The 22,423-nt window shown below is 53.1% G+C and overlaps 1 protein-coding gene across 5 annotated transcripts; it reads left to right on the top strand.

The window, feature by feature from the left end:
- Positions 1-13,080: 13,080 nt before the first annotated feature.
- On the top strand, positions 13,081-22,108 carry LOC119842395. 5 transcript variants are annotated; one of them, XM_038370458.2, is made up of 2 exons: positions 13,081-13,236; positions 19,623-22,108. In XM_038370458.2, the coding sequence occupies exon 2, from the start codon at positions 19,634-19,636 to the stop codon at positions 20,663-20,665; it is 1,032 nt and encodes a 343-aa protein (XP_038226386.1). In that variant the 5' UTR covers positions 13,081-13,236; positions 19,623-19,633; the 3' UTR covers positions 20,666-22,108. The 5 variants fall into 5 exon arrangements, with proteins under 5 accessions (XP_038226386.1, XP_038226384.1, XP_043351728.1 ...); XM_038370456.2 differs by lacking the exon at positions 13,081-13,236 and adding an exon at positions 13,309-13,375; XM_043495793.1 differs by lacking the exon at positions 13,081-13,236 and adding an exon at positions 13,309-13,390.
- The last annotated feature ends 315 nt before the right edge of the window (positions 22,109-22,423 follow it).

Here is a 22,423-nt window from a genome sequence, read left to right as displayed (position 1 = left end):
TCTCCTGCGCCCTGGTGCCTGAAGCATCCATCTTCCCTCCTTACCTGAAAACATCAGCTCACAAGCACTTTTCTTCCTCCTCCCATTTACAGGTTGTGATTTTCAAAGGGATTTGAAAATCTCACTTCTCGTAGAATCATAGAATCATAGAATATCAGGGTTGGAAGGGACCTCAGGAGGTCATCTAGTCCAACCCCCTGCTCAAAGCAGGACCAATCCCCAACTAAATCATCTCAGCCAGGGCTTTGTCAAGCCTGACCTTAAAAACTTCGAAGGAAGGAGATTCCACCACCTCCCTAGGTAACGCATTCCAGTGTTTCACCACCCTCCTAGTGAAAAAGTTTTTCCTAATATCCAACCCTAAACCTCCCCCACTGCAAATTGAGACCATTAGTCCTTCTTCTGTCATCTGCTACCACTGAGAACAGTCTAGATCCATCCTCTCTGGAACCCCTTTCAGGTAGTTGAAAGCAGCTATCAAATCCCCCTCATTCTTCTCTTCCGCAGACTAAACAATCCCAGGTCCCTCAGCCTCTCCTCATAAGTCATGTGTTCTAGTCCCCTAATCATTTTTGTTGCTCTCCGCTGGATGTTTTCCAATTTTTTCACATCCTTCTTGTAGTGGGGGGCCCAAAACTGGACACAGTACTCCAGATGAGGCCTCACCAATGTCGAATAGAGGGGAACGATCACGTTCCTCGATCTGCTGGCAATGCCCCTACTTATACAGCCCAAAATGCCATTGGCCTTCTTGGCAACAAGGGCACACTGTTGACTCATATCCAGCTTCTCGTCCACTATAACCCCTAGGTCCTTTTCTGCAGAACTGCTGCCTAGCCATTCGGTCCCAGTCTGTAGCGGTGCATGGAATTCTTCTGTCCAAAGTGTAGGACTCTGCACTTGTCCTTGTTGCCTCATCAGAAATCATCAGATTTCTTTTGGCCCAATCTTCTAATTTATCTAGTTCCCTCTGTATCCTATCCCTACCCTCCAGCGTATCTACCTCTCCTCCCAGTTTAGTGTCATCTGCAAACTTGCTGAGGGTGCAATCCACACCATCCTCCAGATCACCCCTCTTCATGGGGAAGGGTGGTCCCCAGGAAGGGGGATCATGAGAGGATTGGGGAAGGGGGAGGCTTACAAGAGGGGATCCCGAGGGAGGGGGGTCCCTTGGAAGGGGGAACCTGAGAGGATGGGCGAAGGGAGGTCCCCAGGAAGGGGGATCCTCAGGGGATGGGGAAAGGGAGTCCCTGAAAAGGGGGTCCTGAGGGGATGGGGGAAGGGTGATTCCCAGAAAGGGGGGACCCTGAGGGGATGGGAAAGGGGGGATCCACAGTAAGGGGGATCCTGAGGGATTGGGGGAAGGGGGCACCGGGAAGAGGGATCTTGAGGGGATGGGGCAAGGGGGGTCCCTGGGAAGGGGGATTCTGAGGGAATGGGGAAAGGGTAGTCCCCAGAAGGAGGGACCCTGAGGGAATTGGGGCCAGGGCGGTCCCCAAGAAGGGGGATCCTCAGGGGATGGGGAAATGGGAGTCCCTGGAAAGGGGGTCCTGAGGGGATGGGGGAAGGGTGATTCCAATGAAAGGGGGGATCCTGAGGGGATAGGGGCAAGGGGGATCCTGAGGGGATGGGAAAGGGGGGATCCACAGTAAGGGGGATCCTGGGGTTTGGGGGAAGGGGGCACCGGGAAGGGGGATCTTGAGGGGATGGGGGAAGGGGGGTCCCTGGGAAGGGGGATTCTGAGGGAATGGGGGAAAGACTAGTCCCCAGGAAGGAGGGACCCTGAGGGGATTGGGAAAGGGGGATCCTGAGGGGATTGGGGGAAGAGGGTTGCCAGGAAGGGGGACCCTGAGGGAATTGGGGCCAGGGCGGTCCCCAAGAAGGGGGATCCTCAGGGGATTGGGGGAAGGGGTTCCCTGGGAACAGGGATCCTGAGGAGACTGGGGTAAGGGGGGTGCCAAGCGAGGAGGGAACGAAGGTTAAGCCATAGTCCATGCTGCCCATATCCCCCTGTATCATGGGAACAATGCTCCTTTATCTTGTTGGGAACATTTGCCAGCCTGACTCCTGATCCTTGGGTTGCTCTAAGTACCTTGGCTTGCTTTCCCAGAGCGCTGATCCCCCATTCTCCAGCTAGCATCGGGGAGCCTTGAGTGCGACTATCGCCCCAAAATCAAGTTCTGAGCTAGCCCCCCGAAACCCAAAGGCCATTTTTGAAAACTTTGGTTTGAACATTGCAGCAGCTTTGGGAGCCTAAAACGTCAGGGACTGAATAAGGGTAAAGTCTTGTTCTTAATGGTATCGTTTAGAGTTGCTCCTCCCCACCCCAATCTCAGCTCTCCAGCCCTTGTCCCAGGATAGGATTCTGTTCATCAAAGCCATAGGTAGGGTGACCAGATAGCCCGATAAAATCGAGACTGTCCTGATTTTTAGGTCTTTGTCCCGCGTCCCAACTGATGCACAGTCGGGACGCCATTTGTCCCGATATTGTGGCTTTGGCCGCTCTGGTGGTTTTTGGGGGTTTTTTGCTTCGGGAACTCCGGCCACTTTTTTTTTTCTTTTCTTTTTTTGCTTCCCCCATGTGTCCTGATATTTTCTCCGTTTCATCTGGTCACCCTAGCCGTAGGTCCCACCATGCTGTCTTATGGAGACTGTAATCTCTTCTCGGCTGGGACCCTCTTACTACATGTATGTAAAATGCCTAGCAGAATAGGGCTGGGATCCCAGCTGGGGGCTCCAGGTGCCACTCCAATACAAAATAATTAATGGGAAGAAACTATTTTATCTTCTAGTGCCGAACACCATGCCTACAATAGTCCCCAAGAGCAAAGCCCCAGGGGTCGATTTCTGCGGCGTGAACGAATATTACTACATCGTCCGCTCAGACCTGGGCTGCTACATGCGGTCGACCAATTTCAACGAAGGAAAAGATCTGAACGTGTATAGTCTGCACCCCTCCTGCCAGGGCGGGGAGCACTATCTCGCCCACCAGGATGACCTCTTCTACATCATCAAAGGAGGGGCTTATCGCCGTGTGTCCAACATGAACACGGACACAGCAGCCGTAGTCTACAATCTCCACCCCAATTGCCAGGGAGGAGACCATTATCTCTCAGCCTTTGGGTCCTTCTACATTGTCTTCCAGAGCAAGGGTGTCTACCGCAAGGTCACCAACATGAACACCGATTCTGATGCTGTCGAATATAGCCTCCACCCGTCCTGCCGAGATGGCCTCTATTAGGGGTGTCAAGGGCTATTATTATTTTGTCAAGCCCATGACGAATGGGGGATCCAGTATTACCGAACCACCAATTTCCACGAGAACGTGGATGCGTAACCTATTCCTTCCACCCTGATGTGGTCAACTTCCTCCCTGGTGGGTTGGCTATCACCCAGGGTTCAGCTTTCGGCACCTGGGAGGCCATCAAGACCATCTCCAATGATTCCAACACACCCATTACCTGGAACAAGAAGATCACCAGGAAGGTGGGCTATGCCAAGGAGAAGATGAGCAGCATAGAGCACAACTGGAGCGTGAGCATCTCAGCATCATATCAGTCAGGAGCCCTCACCGAAGCCATTGCCAAGTACCAGTTCTCCCTCACTACTCAATACGGCGGGAAAAGCATCAACACGGAGAAGGAGAACTGGAGCGAGGCCACCGACGTGGAAGAGTCTGTCAACCTGACCCTGCAGCCGAAAGAGAAGATCTACATATGGCAGTACCAGCTGGGCCTGGGCAAGAAAAGCGTCTTGTTCTGCCGTGACATGAAATTCAACGACAATCCAAACCCACCTACTGAAGTGCCCCTGCCGCCTTCTAACCAGTGATCTGAAATAGGGAGGCCCCAGGAATACCTAAGAGCCTGCTCGCTGCCTTGCAGTATTGCTAAGAATTGGGGTTGTCGGGGGTATATTTAGGGTTAGTATTTTACAGGAGTCGTAGTGGCTTTGCAGTGCAGGGTGTTTAGTGAGGCCCAGTCTGCCCTAGGAATAGCCGCTAGGATTAAGATACAGAGACACAACTCTGCAATCTACCATAATGATTGTACCATGGGCTTCCAGAAAACCGGTTGCCAACGGGTTTGCAGCTAACATGGCTGGAAAAGCATTTCCTGAGCCAGCTTGGACAGAGCATTTTCTCACTCTTTGACTAGAAGGATCAATGCTGCAGCGTCCCACCCAGCTGAGCCATGCTGAGCACATACTATTACTCCTGGGGGGATTCTGCACCAAAAAATTAAAAATTCTGGGCACAATATTTTAAAATTTGGCAAACTATCACATATATTATTTATCAAAATAACACTATATAACCACACCAGTTTCAATTATTTTTTGATAATTTATTTCAAAATACCTGTAACAACACAGACACAAAAATTTCCCCTGTTTCTCTGGCCCCTCCCCGGCAGAGCCAAGGAGAGGGGCCAGCCACTTGCACCCCCTCCCCGCAGAGCCCAGGAATCCAGGGGGCAACAGCCTGATGCTGGGTCCTGAGCTTGTGTGGCGTTTCCTGCCCGCTGCTGCCTCCTTCTTACATGGGGTGCGGCGAACTGCAGCTGCTGGGAACCCTCCAGTTCCTCCCCCGCCTCTTACCGGCAATGTCCTCTATGTGCGAGCTGGGCTCGGGGGTCCACAAGCCCCTAGTGGTGGCCAGCAGGACTGCAGCCCATTTCTGGTCGCGGGGCGGAAAGCAAATTCTGTGCGCACAACATTAATTTTTGTGCAAATTCTGCATCGCGCAGTGGTGCAGAATTCCCCCAAGAGTAACATACACACCAGCTTCAGGCGGGTTTGTACTTCACATGGCTCCACCGTGCCTCCGCTGCTACTCCCCGTGCTAACAGATGCAGATGCATTGCTATTTGCACTCGCACGAGTATATGTGCATGAGCAAATCACACCCTACCTCATAGTGCAGACGTCGCTCTGGCTCCACTCCCCTGTCACACCGGGAACAAGAGGTTTGCTCAGGGAGCGCTGTGACTACTCCTCTGCAAGCCGGGATTTTAGGCAGGAGTTCGGTGGCTCACTCCCAGACGTACAATCAGCTCTGGGATTGGGAAGTAATTACACGGCCGGCAGAGATCACCACCCCTCAGTGGCCCGCACAAATCACAGGGGAAAGGGGAAAGGGTGGGGAAAGAGCCGCAGTGTGTTTTCTCAGTCACATAGGGTTGTGTGTTTATTTTGTGCCTGTTGTTACTTCTGGCTATGAATTAGCCGAGTCAGTTTTCTCGAGGGCTCGTCTTTACTAGAAGCTGCGACCAAAGACTCCAACTTCACATAATAACTTTGTATCAATGAAATTATCCGAGGCATAAAATAAAGTGACTCCTGCCACGTTTCTTCCTTTTGTTCGTGTGAATGTTACTTAACGGGGTGTGCTGGAGGGGAGGGATCGGGACTCATTGCCCAGCCGGCTTCATAAATTCCCTTCCTAAAAACTGGACAATGCGTTGCAGCATGTGGGGCAAAACTGTCAACTAGCCAAGAGAAATGAGGTCAGGATGAAGGACAAGTTTGGGCTTCTTTCCAATGAGCTTCAGAGCTCAGGGCATCTGGGGAATGGAATATGGAGCCTTTCACCTCTAGGTCCCCAACCTAGCTCCAGATCAGGGTGAAAGGCTCCTCCAGAGAGACTGGGCAGCAGACCTCACCTCTAGGATACCAAGTGAAATGCAGCCCAGCTGAGGATGTGCTTTGTCAGCGGTGCGTATGTGTCAAGGAATGGCATACAGAGCCTTCCCTCTTACAGGCACCACTTCCAACCTGGCCCTGTGTTAGTGGCATTGGCTAGCTCACAGGGGACTGAGGAACGGCATGTGCAGCTCTTGCTCCTTTTGCCCCCGAGCGCTTTGCTAATATTGCAGCTGTGGCCCATTAACATAAATCGGGGAGTTCCCACGTCAAGCTATTGTTTCAGGCTCTCTGCAAACTCAAGCAGACTTGACTGCCTCAGTTGCTCTCAGGTCACATTTGGAAGCTTTCCTTCTGAACCATAACAGCTACAGACATAATTACAAATACAGCCTACCACATAATTAACAAACAAACAGAGGCACGCTACCTCCAGCTCCACTGCCTTTCTGGCCACACATAAAAATGCAGCGTGCATCACAAAGCATTAGCAAATCACATTGTACTCATTTTTAAAAGCAACACTACCCAAACTATTTCATAACGCTCTTTTTCCCCGTCATTCCCTAGATCACAGAATCATAGAATATTAGGGTTGGAAGGGACCTCAGGAGGTCATCTAGTCCAACCCCTGCTCAAGGCGGACCAACCCCAACTAAATCATCCCAGCCAGGGCTTTGTCAAGCCTAGGGCTGGCAGAATGGAGGTTGTGGCTGGGTCGCTCCACCTCCTGCCGCCCAGTGAGTACAGGGTGGGCCTGGCCCCACACTCACAGGGTGGCAGGAAGTGGAGAGACCCAGCCCCAGGCCGCTCCGATCTGCTCCCCTGGTTCCAGCCTTCGGGTTTGGGGGGCAGAGGGAACCGCCCCCAGCCTCACCGCAGCGCGGCTCGGCAGCAGCGCTGGAGCCGGCGAGCGAGCTGGGGCAGGGTCGTCCACTTACCGCCACCGGTGAGTGCAGGGCAGGCACGACCCCTGCTGCAGTCCTCAGTGCAAGGGGTGGAGTGACGGCGGGCTGGGTGGGGCAAGGGCCATGGGGAAGAGGCAGAGGAAGGGCTGCAGCCGCATGCAGCTGCATAGGGCACCAGGAGATTTGGTGCCCTACACAGCTGCATATTTTCTTTATGGGTAAGGACGGTCCTGGTCAAGCCTGGCCTTAAAAACCTGTAAGGATGGAGATTCCACCACCGCCCTAGGTAACCCCTTCCAGTGCTCCGTCACCCTCCTAGTGAAATAGTGTTTCCTAATATCCAACCTAGGCCTCCCCCACTGCAATTTGAGACCATTACTCCTTGTTCTGGCATCCGCCACCTCTGAGAGCAGCGAGCTCCATCTTCTTTGGAGCCCCGCCTCAGGTAGTTGAAGACTGCTATGAAATCCCCCCTCACTCTTCTCTTCTGCAGACTAAATAAGCCCAGTTCCCTCAGCCTCTCCTCATAAGCCACGTGCATCAGCCCCCTAATCATTTTCGTTGCCTTCCGCTGGACTCTCTCCAATTTGTCCACATCCTTTCTGTAGTGGGGGGCCCAAAACTGGACGCAATACTCCAGGTGTGGCCTCACCAGCGCCAAATAGTGGGGAATAATCACTTCCCTCAATCTGCTGGCAACGCTGCTACTAATGCAATCCTGACCCACAGGCACCTGCAGACAGACCCCTTTTTTTCTCTGCTCTGCACCCCACTGTACTCAGCCACACATTCCCTCACCCCTCTAATCCCCCACCCCTCTCTGCCTCCCCAACAACAACCTGTTTGTGGCCTGGCCACGACCCCTCTCCTGCGCCCATTTGCCTGAAGCATCCGTCTTCCCTCCTTACCTGGAAACGTCAGCTCACAGCATTTTCTTCCTCCTCCATTTACAGGTTGTGATTTTCAAATCCCGGTAAATTTGTAAACTTCTCATTGAGCCTTCAAATTCCTTCAGCAGCTTTGCAAGTGGCAGGATTCACCATGGAGGCCAAGGAATAAATAAACTTAGAAAACCAAGGAAATTTAAGGCAAAAACATTGTGAGAGTGAAAATGTTATTCTTTTAATTCACAACTTCCTCCCGTTTCTCTGGGTCTTTTGACATCAAAGATCCCAAAGCATGATTCATGCCCTGGGCAATACTAATTGACAGGAACATTTAATGGGACAACATAAGCCACCAGGAGGGCCTGTGACGGCACTAGAAGCAGTGGGGCTCTGTCAAGGTGTGAGCCATCTCTGTGCACCCCTTGTGGCCGGGCATGGTGCTCCAAGTGTGACACGCTTTAATCTCTGCCGACTGGGAAGTAATAGGTCGCTTTCACAGCCCGGGGCAAGGAAGGACCAACACGTTCCAACAAACCAACATGTCCCCCTGTAATTCAGCTTCAGGAGTGGCGTAATGATGAACAGGTCAGAAGGTCCTCACCTTGGCTTATATCCAAACCTTAAAGGCCCCAGAAAACAGCCCCTGGTTAGGCTGGACTCCTGGGCTAGAGTCACAAAGGGACTTAGGTACATCATGGTAGTCAGGTGCCTAAATCCAAAAATCAGGCCCCAAAAACAGGCACAAAACCCCCACTCAGCTGCCTCCAAACCCTATCGGCACCTAAACTCACTCAGCACCTAGGGTCCCAGATATATTGGGACCGTCCCACTATTCACAGCTTTTGACTTATATAGGCTTAGTACCCCTCCACACACATACTGATTTTCCACACTTGCCATCTGGTCCATAGCAACACCAGCACAAGGATAGGCCCTCTGGCCAGGGTCTGTGCAGTGCCTCACTCTGGGGTGAGCTTGCAAACCTTGAGAAGCACTAGGAGTGGCAAAGGGCTCCCACCAATGCTCTACGATAAAAGCGATAAGTGAAGCACTTTTTCCTGGTGGTGCAGACGTCGCTCTGGTTTCAGGCGATGGAAGCAAATGCACCTGCTCCGGCTACGCAAGGTCTGGCTGATCACAGCCTCACAGGCACTTCCCAGATTCACCTGGACAAAGGAGGGACACTCAGCAGCTCACGTGTGCTGGTTGTCAGCAAAAGCGGTGAGCACAGAAACCCCCCGGGAGGGAATCCAAAGATTGTTCCCCGGCCCACATCGTGGTCGGAGCGAGAGGTGAACTGGTGCACATCTTACCTTCCTGTTCCTGTTTCTTGGCTGATTCCTGCCCCCCGAACTCAGGGTTGCGGTTCCTATTTTTCAGCAGGGGAAAAGGGTGTGTACGTAATGTTTAGGGGGCCCAGATAGCAAGTGTGCAAAATCGGGACATCTGTTTTTCCTGACAGGGGTATAATGGCATATATAAGACACAGTCCTAATAGCGGGATGGCATCAATAATATCTGGACATCCAGTCATCCTAACGCATCGGGTGGGTGCAGCTACTCAGGACCTGCTGCTGCCTACCTGCTGGTGGGGCAGGTTTTTGGGTTTCCGATCTGTTTTCTCTGGAATGCTTGACCTTAAGGATAAAGGTGCTTCTAGAAAGAAGGGAGCGGTAGTTTGACTGTAGTAATTACACACTTCACCCTCTATGAGGAGCACAGTGAAGCCGGGACTTTGCTGGGATAGAGCCAGCAAAGGAGGGAGAGAGATGCGGGTCTCCGCCCAAGGGAGTGACAGCTGAGGAGCTGGAAAGCGAGAGATGGATGTCCTTGTTGGACCAGGGAGGGGGTCACCCACACAACTTTACCACTGCCCCCTGGAATCGGCAAGCACCACAGGGAATTAGCGTGTACATGGCAGCTGCAGTCCTGGGGGGTGTAGCTGAACGGTGAGGAGATAAGACGGAGCAGCTTGGCAGAGCGGTGTTTGTGGTATAAGGAGATCTGGAGCTCAGTTTGAGGAGGGGGGCAGAGCTTGGTGATGGAGAAAATAGGAGGGCCTTGCCCGTCTTGGCTCTCCTCAGGTCCCTCGCCATGTGCACGATCAAGGACAGGCGCATGTGCACCGCCAGGGACCCGGAACCCCTTGTTCCAGCACGGTGTTGTATAGGTGTTGTCAGCAGAGGAGTACGGGGTTTGCCTGGGGACTCACCAGCAGAGGGCGGACGGGCGGAGGCAGCAGAGGGCAGGGGTGGGGAAGGGGCGGCTCTACTGTATAATGGGCACTGGGGCAGCAGAGGGTGAGGGGTGGGAAGGGCGGCTATGCTGTATATGGGCACTGGGGCAGCAGAGGGCAGGGGTGGGGAAGGGCGGCTCTACTGTATAATGGCACTGGGGCAGCAGAGGGTGAGGGTTGGGGAAGGGGCGGCTATGCTGTATAATGGGCACTGGGGCAGCAGAGGCAGGGTGGGAAGGGCGGCTCTACTGTATAATGGGCACTGGGGCAGCAGAGGGTGAGGGGTGGGGAAGGGGCAGCTATGCTGTTAATGGGCACTGGGCAGCAGAGGGCAGGGGTGGGGAAGGGGCGGCTCTACTGTATAAGGGCACTGGGGCAGCAGAGGGTGGGGGGGGGAAGGGCGGCTATGCTGTATATGGGCACTGGGCAGCAGAGGGCAGGGGTGGGGAAGGGCGGCTCTACTGTATAATGGGCACTGGGGCAGCAGAGGGTGGGGGTGGGGAAGGGGCGGCTCTACTGTATAATGGGCACTGGGGCAGCAGAGGGTGGGGGGTGGGAAGGGGCGGCTCTACTGTATAATGGGCACTGGGGCAGCAGAGGGTGGGGGTGGAGAAGGGGCGGCTCTACTGTATAATGGGCAGCACAGAGTGGACGCCCCATGTCGATAATCCGGCCTGGAGCAATAGCTCTGAGACGTGAATGGCTCCATTCTGCTCAGCGGTTGTTCCCATTCCCCACCCCCGTGGTAGTGCTGCAGAGCCTGTTCCATGCACCAATGACGCCTGTTCTCAGCTCCTTCCCCTGCTCTCAGTCCTGTGTGCCTCGTGCCGCTCCCTGCATGCCCTTTCATAATGCACATCAGAGCACCAGAGCATCCTCACCTGCTGGGGGAACCCGCTCTCCTCTGGAAATGGGGGACTTATTGCTGCTCACGGCTGGTATCCAAAGTAGGGGCATTAGTCCGGGCAGGGAGCCAGATGTACAAGGGGACGTCTGCCCTGCAGTTGGGCAGCACGTGTAGAGCTGTGGCTGAGCTGGGTCCCTGCAAAGATCAGTGTAGCCATGGCCAGAGTGCTTATCCCCCTGCGTGTCTTCAGGGTCCCAGCTGGGATTGAGCCAGGGGGCTGCCCATGGCCCCCTTGCTACACTGCTATCTTCAGCGAGCAGGCTCGATCAAAGCTAGTGTCTCCACACGCTGCATCCCGATTGCTTTGTGGACAGATCCCAATTGTACGGTAACTTCAAAGGGCTCGGAGCAAAATGAGGCCTCCTTACATTTCCTGGGTGAATAACTCTAAGAAGTAACCATGACCTGCACAAACCTCATGGCTCGATCACTCGCTCTGTCCATTAAGAGCCAGATTTTTAAAGGTATTTATGCTTGTAGTAGGATTTTCAAAAGCATGTGGATGCCTCATTCCCATTGATTTCAATGGGTGCATTTTAAAATCTCACTAGGCAATAAAATTCCTTTAAAAATCTGCCCCTTCATGACTTGTTCAATTGATGATTTGATATAACAGGATCATCCGTTCGTTGGTTCGTTGACTGGCTCAGCCCCAGTTGTTTACCTGATTTGAGCAATGTATGTTCTAATATTGGGTTAGTTTCATAGAGTTGAAAAGGAGCCAGCCTTAGTGAGAAGTTTAATTGCTTTTAAAGGCTTCCTTGTTTACTGATTTTTAATAACCCCCATAAAAGCACACAGAGCTGGTTTTTCTTTCACATTCGTGGCTGGGCCAGTAACTCTGCGTATTTGGGGCCGCCGCAGGGTCTCGCTCTTCCTCCAGGGTAATCCGCGTGGCTTCACCATCTCCTTAGACTGGACCCCTGGGCCTGAAGCCCCCCTGCTGCAGCATGAGCTCTGCCCAGCAAGTCCGTCAGAGACAGCCCCGACGGAGACTTGGCCAGCTGCCGGGATGAATGCGCCTAGCCCAGCATTGGCAGTGACGCTCACACGGCGCTGTCAGAACGGTCGGGTTCATGAGTCACCTGGAGACAGCCTAGGATGTCCTTAGGGTAGCACAGAGAGATGAAGGTGAAGTGTAGACCATGCTGGGTAGTCCAGAGCCCTGCCAAGCTGAAGGGAACCCCTTGGTTCAAGCTCTGCCTGACCTCTTTGGTCAGACTCCAGGTGAGATCCCCGACTCCTCCCAGGCCCCAGCTCTCATCCCCCACCTCACACCTCCCGGCCCTTTCTTCTCCTGCTGGGGGGTTGTTCAGCTTCCCTGCAGAGAGGTGGGGCAGTCCATGCCCCTCGCGGTCCTTGGGTGCTAGGTGTCAATCTCCTAGGTGTTGTCTTCTCAGATGCTCCACTGAGATGGAGACTAAGGGCCAGATGGCTAGGGGACACCCACACTTATGTGTCTCAGCCTGCCCAGAGAGCCAGCAGTTCCCTTCCACTCATGGTGCAACCACACAGCACATAGGGGAAACTGAGGCACAGCCAGGCCTCATAAACATATTACAGAATATTACCACATTGTCACAGTTCAGCGAGCAGACACCCTGGAAACGATCGGCAAAGGGAAGAGTTCAAGCAGCTGCTCTTGCGATTCCAGGAGATCTCAGCAAAAGACTCTTCTGACTGTAGAGAACCCAAGTACCAGGAGCACTGCCTGTTTTGGGGGCCAGTACAGGGTGGGGCGGCTTACGGGGCTCTACAAAAGACACTGGATAGGCCCTTGGACAGGAGTACAAGACCTGCAGGGGGTGCAGTACACTCCCAGGGGTATTCCACAAACGAGCAAGACCACCATGCTAGCACCAGAGCTGTGGTTCAATCCCCCAGGTCTGAGCAAAAAAGAATATGTTGCAAAATATATCAACGATGAGAAAAGCTGGTATTTATTTCCGGGCAGCCTGTATTTCAGGAACCCCTGGGTCAAATAACCCAAATTTGGATCAGTAACCCAAAGGGTGTGCTTTGGCAGAGGGTGAGAGGGGATGCAGTAGGGAACATGCCACCCTTGGAATCAAAGCTAACCCAAATGCCCCAGCATGGTGCTGGGGGGCAGAGAGTGGGATGGGTGACTCAGAAAGGGGTGCTGTGCCCTGTTCTGTGCTGCTGTTTGTGCATTTTTCTACCAAGCACCCAGCCACTCTTGCTCATTAACTCTCCCCTGGTAATGTGGGTTCATTCTGCTGCCCAGGTTGCATCCCAGAATTGAGGAAATCTGCCTCCCGTGGTGCCATGCGGATGTGACATCCTGACCCGGCACCGGGACGCCACCCAGTGCTAGTCACTGGCCGCCCCCCCCCCCCCCCCGCACAGCACCCCGGAGGGCACTGGGATGAGGACCCCAGTGCACAGCGAGGGGCAGGTCATTGCGATAAGTGCGAGCAGAGTATGTCCCAACCACCCTGCCGTTAGTCAGGGCAAAGCTTCCCCTTTCGATGGGATGTTGCCGCTTCTTTTGAGCCTGGATTATGAAATACTTAACGTCAGATATTTCTCTGTCACCAGTTCCCTCTTCTGTTGACTTCCATTCAGCCAGGGGGAGGCCAGCTCTGCAGACAGCTGGATCGATTCTCCGCGGGAAACAGAGGCACCAAGACTAGGGTGAGTGAGAGAGCATGGGAGAAGGGCATTGGTATAATCCAGGCAGGATTGTTCAGCAGTTTAGCTGGTAGAGAGGAATGGTAGGAAATGCACCAAAGAGGAGTTCAGACAAGGCTTTTCTCTCCCATAGGTTCCAAAGGTTTGTACAAAGAAGGTGGGTGTTGTTTTACAGGGGGGGAAACTGAGGCAAACAAACTGAAGCCGCCTACAAGAGGTCAGTGGTTGAGCCAGGACGAGAATCTAGAGCTCGTGAATCCCACCGGGGTCCCCCCCATCCCTTGTTCAAGGCTACTTGGGATCCTGAGGGAATGGGGGAAGGGTGGTCGCCAAGAAGGGGGATCCTGAAGGATTGGGGAAAGGGGAGGTCCCTGGGAAGGGGGATGCTGAAGGGATTGGGGGAAGGGGGTCCTCTGGAAGTGGGATCCTGAGGGGATTAGGGGAAGGGTGGTCCCCGAGAAGGGGGATGGTGTGGGAATTAGCAGAAGGGGGGTCCCCTGGAAGAGGGATCCTGAGGGGATTGGGGGGAAGGGCAGTCCCCAGGAAGGGGGATCCTGAGGGAATGGGGAAGGAGGGTCCCAAGTGAGGGGGGAACGAAGGTTAAGCCATAGCCCACGCTGCCCATATCCCCCTGTATTATGGGAACAATGCTCCTTTGTCTTGTTGGGAACATTTGCCAACCTGGCCCCTGATTGTTGGGGTGCTCGAAGCAACCTCGGTTTGCTTTCCCAGCGCGCCGATCCCCCCATTCTCCAGCTAGCGTCAGGAGTCGTGAGTGAGACTATCCCCAGAAAATCAAATTCCGAGCTCGGCCCCCAAACCCAGAGTCCATTTCTGAAAGCGTTGCCTTGAACATTGCAGCGGGTTTGGGAGCCTAAAACGTCAGGGACTGAAGAAGGGCAAAGTCTTGTTCTTAATGGTATCGTTTAGAGCTGCTCCTCCCCACCCTGATCTCAGTTCTCCAGCCCTCGTCCCGGGATAGAGTCCTGTTCATCGCAGGTTCATGCTGGTTTATGGAGATTGTAATCTCTTCTCGGCTGGGACCCTCTCTTACTACATGTATGTAAAATGCCTAGCAGAATAGGGCCATGATCTCAGCTGGGGGACACCTGGTGCCTACAGCTCCAGGCCAGGGGCGGCAGAGCCCGGGGCTGGGTCCAGCTGGAGAAAGTCCCCCTGGGCTGGGCACACAAAGACTTTCAATGAAAGTCTGTCCCTGGTGCAGGCCCAGCTGGGGAAGGAGCAGCTGCTGAGTCTGGGCTCCCAGCTCCCCCTGGAGGCTCCAGAGCTGCACCCCCGTGTCTCTGTTCATTGTTTTTCCTGCTTCCTTTCTTCCTGCCAGTCATGTCCCGTTTCCGCCCCCCCCCCCGGCCCATTCCTGGCTCCTTCCGCACCGACCTGAGCCGGGGTCCCCCATGCCCTTTTAAATTGCCTGGGCCCCTGGGCAGTTGCCCCCTTTGCCCCGCCCTGTCAGCGGGGCCTAGTTAAGGGGCTGATATGTATGCTAAAGATTGGGACAGACTTTCCTAGCCTCTCCTGGGGATCTGGTTTCCTGTCTATTGTAGAGTCATTGTCAAAGATTGGGACTGGGGTTATTACCCGGTGTGTCCCCAGGCAGTTGAACAAAGAGGCGACGTCACATGTGCGGCTCCCAAGTACATAGATGTTGTGACTAGAAACAACGCGGTACTGCCCCTCCATTATAGGTTACCCTCGCCGCTGGTTGGCTCTGTTTTGTTAACCTGACGGGCATGAGGCAGTGGCCTCGTTTGCCTCGTTGGACTGGTCTAACTCCAGTTGTCCATGCCATGGAATTGCAATCTCAAAGACTTTGCATTTGCACACAAATCGAAATCCCCAGATGGAACAGGGAGAATTCTGAATTCTTCCGTTACCCTAGCTGTGCCCTTTGGGGAGGTGGATTAACTTCAGTGATGGGAGAACCCCAATGGAGAATTGCATAGCCGCAAGCTGTGGGAGTGGCGGGCCATGGGGCTTTTGTTAAAAAGGATACTGCCCGCACTGAGTTGAATATGATGCTGCTAATGCCGCTTTGTCTTTTACTAGCCTTAACAGGAATCCTGTGGGTGAATGGGTTTGTACATGGAGGTGAACCAGGTTGGCAGAATAAACATTAATGGGGTGTATTAGGTATTGCCAGAAGAGGACAGAGTTAAGGTTGTGCTGGCATCTTAACTTTTCATTGCCTGCTTTTCAGGAGACTGCATTTAGCCCAGCGAAATGTTCTGCAAGAGGACGACAAGCACCAAGGAACCTTAATGCTGTGCTAACCTCATTGTTTTGGTCTGCTTTCCCCCATCATGCAGTTCTCTCACATTGAGCTATTTCACAAGGCGGGAGGGAACAAAGACAAGATACACTGGGGTTGTGTCCTGGTACAGGCAGGGAGTGCTGTCACGTCCAGACTGGTATGGAATGTGGTTACCAAATCAGAGCCAGAAAAGGCATGCAACAAGTAACGGCTGTGTGCCATTCCCTCCAGCTAGTGGATATAAATACAAGCCCTCCTACATGAATGTGTGTGCAGCACATTTGCCGTGTACGGTGCACACGCCACCAGATTAATTGCTTCCCAAGAGGAGGGGTATGTATGTCTCCGTCCTGCCCTGTGCTGCTTTGCTTCAGTTCATCTGGTTATGAGCAACTGGCTATATTTCTGTCAGTCATCCTGAGGGGACTGGGGAGAGAAGGGGGTTCCAGGGCAGAGGGGATCCTGAGGGGATTGGGGTAATTGGGGCCCCTGGGAATGGGGGATTCTCAGGGGAGGGGGGAAGGGGAGTCCCAGGGAAGGGGGATCCTGATGGGATGGGGGGGGAGGACAGTCCCTGGGAACAGGGATCCTGAGGGGACTGGGAGAAGGGGGGTCCCAAGTGAGGGGGGAACGAAGGTTAAGCCATAGCCCATGCTGCCCATATCCCCCTGTACCATGGGAACAATTCTCCTTTATCTTATTGGGAACATTTGCCAGCTTGACTCCTGATGGCTGGGATGCTCTAAGTACCTTGGCTTGCTTTCCTGGAGCGCTGATCCCCGATTCTCCAGCTAGGATTGGGGAGTCTTGAGTGTGATTATCCCCCCAAAATCAAGTTCCGAGCTGGCCCGCTCTTCTTCCCCGTCATTCCCGAGATCATAAAATCATAGAAGATTAGGGATGAAAGAGACCTCAGGAGGTCGAGTCCAACCCCCTGCTCAAAGCAGGACCAACCCCAACTAAATCATCCCAGCCAGGGCTTTATCAAGCAGGGCCTTAAAAAACTGTAAGGATGGAGATTCCACCACCGCCCTAACTAACCCGTTCCAGTGCTTCACCACCCTCCTAGTGAAGTAGTGTTTCCTAATATCCAACCTAGGCCTCCCCCCCACAACTTGAGACCATTACTCCTTGTTCTGGCATCTGCCACCACTGAGAATAGCCGAGCTCTATCTTCTTTGGAGCCCCGCCTCAGGTAGTTGAAGACTGCTATGAAATCCCCCCTCACTCTTCTCTTCTGCAGACTAAATAAGCCCAGTTCCCTCAGCCTCTCCTCATAAGCCACGTGCATCAGCCCCCTAATCTTTTTCATTGCCTTCCGCTGGACTCTCTCCAATTTGTCCACATTCTTTCGGTAATGTGGGGCCCAAAACTGAATGCAATACTCCAGGTGTGGCCTCACCAGTGCCGAATAGAGGAGAATAATCACTTCCCTCGATCTTCTGGCAACGCTCCTGGTAATGCAATCCTGACCCACAGGCAGCTGAGAACATACCTCTTTTTTCTCCGCCCTGCACCCCACTGTACTCAGCCACTCATTCCCTCACCCCTCTATTCCCCCACCCCTCCCCTGTCTCCCCAACAACAACCTTTTCGTGTCATGACCAGCAGCCCCTCTCCTGCGCCCTGGTGCCTGAAGCATCCATCTTCCCTCCTTACCTGGAAACATCAGCTCACAAGTACTTTTCTTCCTCCTCCCATTTACAGGTTGTGATTTTCAAAGGGATTTGAAAATCTCACTTCTCGTAGAATCATAGAATCATAGAATATCAGGGTTGGAAGGGACCTCAGGAGGTCATCTAGTCCAACCCCCTGCTCAAAGCAGGACCAATCCCCAACTAAATCATCTCAGCCAGGGCTTTGTCAAGCCTGACCTTAAAAACTTCGAAGGAAGGAGATTCCACCACCTCCCTAGGTAACGCATTCCAGTGTTTCACCACCCTCCTAGTGAAAAAGTTTTTCCTAATATCCAACCCTAAACCTCCCCCACTGCAAATTGAGACCATTAGTCCTCTTCTGTCATCTGCTACCACTGAGAACAGTCTAGATCCATCCTCTCTGGAACCCCCTTTCAGGTAGTTGAAAGCAGCTATCAAATCCCCCCTCATTCTTCTCTTCCGCAGACTAAACAATCCCAGGTCCCTCAGCCTCTCCTCATAAGTCATGTGTTCTAGTCCCCTAATCATTTTTGTTGCTCTCCACTGGATGTTTTCCAATTTTTTCACATCCTTCCTGTAGTGGGGGGCCCAAAACTGGACACAGTACTCCAGATGAGGCCTCACCAATGTCGAATAGAGGGGAACGATCACGTTCCTCGATCTGCTGGCAATGCCCCTACTTATACAGCCCAAAATGCCATTGGCCTTCTTGGCAACAAGGGCACACTGTTGACTCATATCCAGCTTCTCGTCCAATATAACCCCTAGGTCCTTTTCTGCAGAACTGCTGCCTAGCCATTCGGTCCCAGTCTGTAGCGGTGCATGGAATTCTTCTGTCCAAAGTGTAGGACTCTGCACTTGTCCTTGTTGCCTCATCAGAAATCATCAGATTTCTTTTGGCCCAATCTTCTAATTTATCTAGTTCCCTCTGTATCCTATCCCTACCCTCCAGCGTATCTACCTCTCCTCCCAGTTTAGTGTCATCTGCAAACTTGCTGAGGGTGCAATCCACACCATCCTCCAGATCACCCCTCTTCATGGGGAAGGGTGGTCCCCAGGAAGGGGGATCATGAGAGGATTGGGGAAGGGGGAGGCTTACAAGAGGGGATCCTGAGGGGAGGGGAGGTCCCTTGGAAGGGGGAACCTGAGAGGATGGGCGAAGGGAGGTCCCCAGGAAGGGGGATCCTCAGGGGATGGGGAAAGGGGAGTCCCTGGAAAGGGGGTCCTGAGGGGATGGGGGAAGGGTGATTCCCAGAAAGGGGGGATCCTGAGGGGATGGGGCAAGGGGGATGGGAAAGGGGGGATCCACAGTAAGGGGGATCCTGAGGGGATTGGGGGAAGGGGGCACCGGGAAGGGGGATCTTGAGGGGATGGGGGAAGGGGGGTCCCTGGGAAGGGGGATTCTGAGGGAATGGGGGAAAGGCTAGTCCCCAGGAAGGAGGGACCCTGAGGGGATTGGGAAAGGGGGATCCTGAGGGGATTGGGGGACGAGGGTTGCCAGGAAGGGGGGACCCTGAGGGAATTGGGGCCAGGGCGGTCCCCAAGAAGGGGGATCCTCAGGGGATTGGGGGAAGGGGTTCCCTGGGAACAGGGATCCTGAGGAGACTGGGGTAAGGGGGGTGCCAAGCGAGGGGGGAACGAAGGTTAAGCCATAGTCCATGCTGCCCATATCCCCCTGTATCATGGGAACAATGCTCCTTTATCTTGTTGGGAACATTTGCCAGCCTGACTCCTGATCCTTGGGTTGCTCTAAGTACCTTGGCTTGCTTTCCCAGAGCGCTGATCCCCCATTCTCCAGCTAGCATCGGGGAGCCTTGAGTGCGACTATCCCCCCAAAATCAAGTTCTGAGCTGGCCCCCCCAAACCCAGAGGCCATTTCTGAAAACTTTGGTTTGAACATTGCAGCAGCTTTGGGAGCCTAAAACGTCAGGGACTGAATAAGGGCAAAGTCTTGTTCTTAATGGTATCGTTTAGAGTTGCTCCTCCCCACCCCAATCTCAGCTCTCCAGCCCTTGTCCCAGGATAGGATTCTGTTCATCAAAGCCATAGGTAGGGTGACCAGATAGCCCGATAAAATCGGGACTGTCCTGATTTTTAGGTCTTTGTCCCGCGTCCCAACTGATGCACAGTCGGGACGCCATTTGTCCCGATATTGTGGCTTTGGCCGCTCTGGTGGTTTTTGGGGGTTTTTTGCTTCGGGAACTCCGGCCACTTTTTTTTTTCTTTTCTTTTTTTGCTTCCCCCATGTGTCCTGATATTTTCTCCGTTTCATCTGGTCACCCTAGCCGTAGGTCCCACCATGCTGTCTTATGGAGACTGTAATCTCTTCTCGGCTGGGACTCCCTCTTACTACATGTATGTAAAATGCCTAGCAGAATAGGGCTGGGATCCCAGCTGGGGGCTCCAGGTGCCACTCCAATACAAAATAATTAATGGGAAGAAACTATTTTATCTTCTAGTGCCGAACACCATGCCTACAATAGTCCCCAAGAGCAAAGCCCCAGGGGTCGATTTCTGCGGCGTGAACGAATATTACTACATCGTCCGCTCAGACCTGGGCTGCTACATGCGGTCGACCAATTTCAACGAAGGAAAAGATCTGAACGTGTATAGTCTGCACCCCTCCTGCCAGGGCGGGGAGCACTATCTCGCCCACCAGGATGACCTCTTCTACATCATCAAAGGAGGGGCTTATCGCCGTGTGTCCAACATGAACACGGACACAGCAGCCGTAGTCTACAATCTCCACCCCAATTGCCAGGGAGGAGACCATTATCTCTCAGCCTTTGGGTCCTTCTACATTGTCTTCCAGAGCAAGGGTGTCTACCGCAAGGTCACCAACATGAACACCGATTCTGATGCTGTCGAATATAGCCTCCACCCGTCCTGCCGAGATGGCCTCTATTACTGGGGTGTCAAGGGCTATTATTATTTTGTCAAGCCCCATGACGAATGGGGGATCCAGTATTACCGAACCACCAATTTCCACGAGAACGTGGATGCTGTAACCTATTCCTTCCACCCTGATGTGGTCAACTTCCTCCCTGGTGGGTTGGCTATCACCCAGGGTTCAGCTTTCGGCACCTGGGAGGCCATCAAGACCATCTCCAATGATTCCAACACACCCATTACCTGGAACAAGAAGATCACCAGGAAGGTGGGCTATGCCAAGGAGAAGATGAGCAGCATAGAGCACAACTGGAGCGTGAGCATCTCAGCATCATATCAGTCAGGAGCCCTCACCGAAGCCATTGCCAAGTACCAGTTCTCCCTCACTACTCAATACGGCGGGAAAAGCATCAACACGGAGAAGGAGAACTGGAGCGAGGCCACCGACGTGGAAGAGTCTGTCAACCTGACCCTGCAGCCGAAAGAGAAGATCTACATATGGCAGTACCAGCTGGGCCTGGGCAAGAAAAGCGTCTTGTTCTGCCGTGACATGAAATTCAACGACAATCCAAACCCACCTACTGAAGTGCCCCTGCCGCCTTCTAACCAGTGATCTGAAATAGGGAGGCCCCAGGAATACCTAAGAGCCTGCTCGCTGCCTTGCAGTATTGCTAAGAATTGGGGTTGTCGGGGGTATATTTAGGGTTAGTATTTTACAGGAGTCGTAGTGGCTTTGCAGTGCAGGGTGTTTAGTGAGGCCCAGTCTGCCCTAGGAATAGCCGCTAGGATTAAGATACAGAGACACAACTCTGCAATCTACCATAATGATTGTACCATGGGCTTCCAGAAAACCGGTTGCCAACGGGTTTGCAGCTAACATGGCTGGAAAAGCATTTCCTGAGCCAGCTTGGACAGAGCATTTTCTCACTCTTTGACTAGAAGGATCAATGCTGCAGCGTCCCCACCCAGCTGAGCCATGCTGAGCACATACTATTACTCCTGGGGGGATTCTGCACCAAAAAATTAAAAATTCTGGGCACAATATTTTAAAATTTGGCAAACTATCACATATATTATTTATCAAAATAACACTATATAACCACACCAGTTTCAATTATTTTTTGATAATTTATTTCAAAATACCTGTAACAACACAGACACACAAAAATTTCCCCCTGTTTCTCTGGCCCCTCCCCGGCAGAGCCAAGGAGAGGGGCCAGCCACTTGCACCCCCTCCCCGCAGAGCCCAGGAATCCAGGGGGCAAACAGCCTGATGCTGGGTCCTGAGCTTGTGTGGCGTTTCCTGCCCGCTGCTGCCTCCTTCTTACATGGGGTGCGGCGAACTGCAGCTGCTGGGAACCCTCCAGTTCCTCCCCCGCCTCTTACCGGCAATGTCCTCTATGTGCGAGCTGGGCTCGGCCGGGTCCACAAGCCCCTAGTGGTGGCCAGCAGGACTGCAGCCCATTTCTGGTCGCGGGGCGGAAAGCAAATTCTGTGCGCACAACATTAATTTTTGTGCAAATTCTGCATCGCGCAGTGGTGCAGAATTCCCCCAAGAGTAACATACACACCAGCTTCAGGCGGGTTTGTACTTCACATGGCTCCACCGTGCCTCCGCTGCTACTCCCCGTGCTAACAGATGCAGATGCATTGCTATTTGCACTCGCACGAGTATATGTGCATGAGCAAATCACACCCTACCTCATAGTGCAGACGTCGCTCTGGCTCCACTCCCCTGTCACACGGGAACAAGAGGTTTGCTCAGGGAGCGCTGTGACTACTCCTCTGCAAGCCGGGATTTTAGGCAGGAGTTCGGTGGCTCACTCCCAGACGTACAATCAGCTCTGGGATTGGGAAGTAATTACACGGCCGGCAGAGATCACCACCCCTCAGTGGCCCGCACAAATCACAGGGGAAAGGGGAAAGGGTGGGGAAAGAGCCGCAGTGTGTTTTCTCAGTCACATAGGGTTGTGTGTAGTTTTATTTTGTGCCTGTTGTTACTTCTGGCTATGAATTAGCCGAGTCAGTTTTCTCGAGGGCTCGTCTTTACTAGAAGCTGCGACCAAAGACTCCAACTTCACATAAATAACTTGTATCAATGAAATTATCCGAGGCATAAAATAAAGTGACTCCTGCCACGTTTCTTCCTTTTGTTCGTGTGAATGTTACTTAACGGGAGGTGTGCTGGAGGGGAGGGATCGGGACTCATTGCCCAGCCGGCTTCATAAATTCCCTTCCTAAAAACTGGACAATGCGTTGCAGCATGTGGGGCAAAACTGTCAACTAGCCAAGAGAAATGAGGTCAGGATGAAGGACAAGTTTGGGCTTCTTTCCAATGAGCTTCAGAGCTCAGGGCATCTGGGGAATGGAA

This window comes from Dermochelys coriacea, chromosome 13 (genome assembly GCF_009764565.3).
Source record: "Dermochelys coriacea isolate rDerCor1 chromosome 13, rDerCor1.pri.v4, whole genome shotgun sequence".
Taxonomy (NCBI): Eukaryota; Metazoa; Chordata; order Testudines; family Dermochelyidae; genus Dermochelys; species Dermochelys coriacea.
The sequence above is the reverse complement of the archived record's forward strand: the minus strand, read 5'-3'. Positions and strand labels throughout refer to the sequence as shown.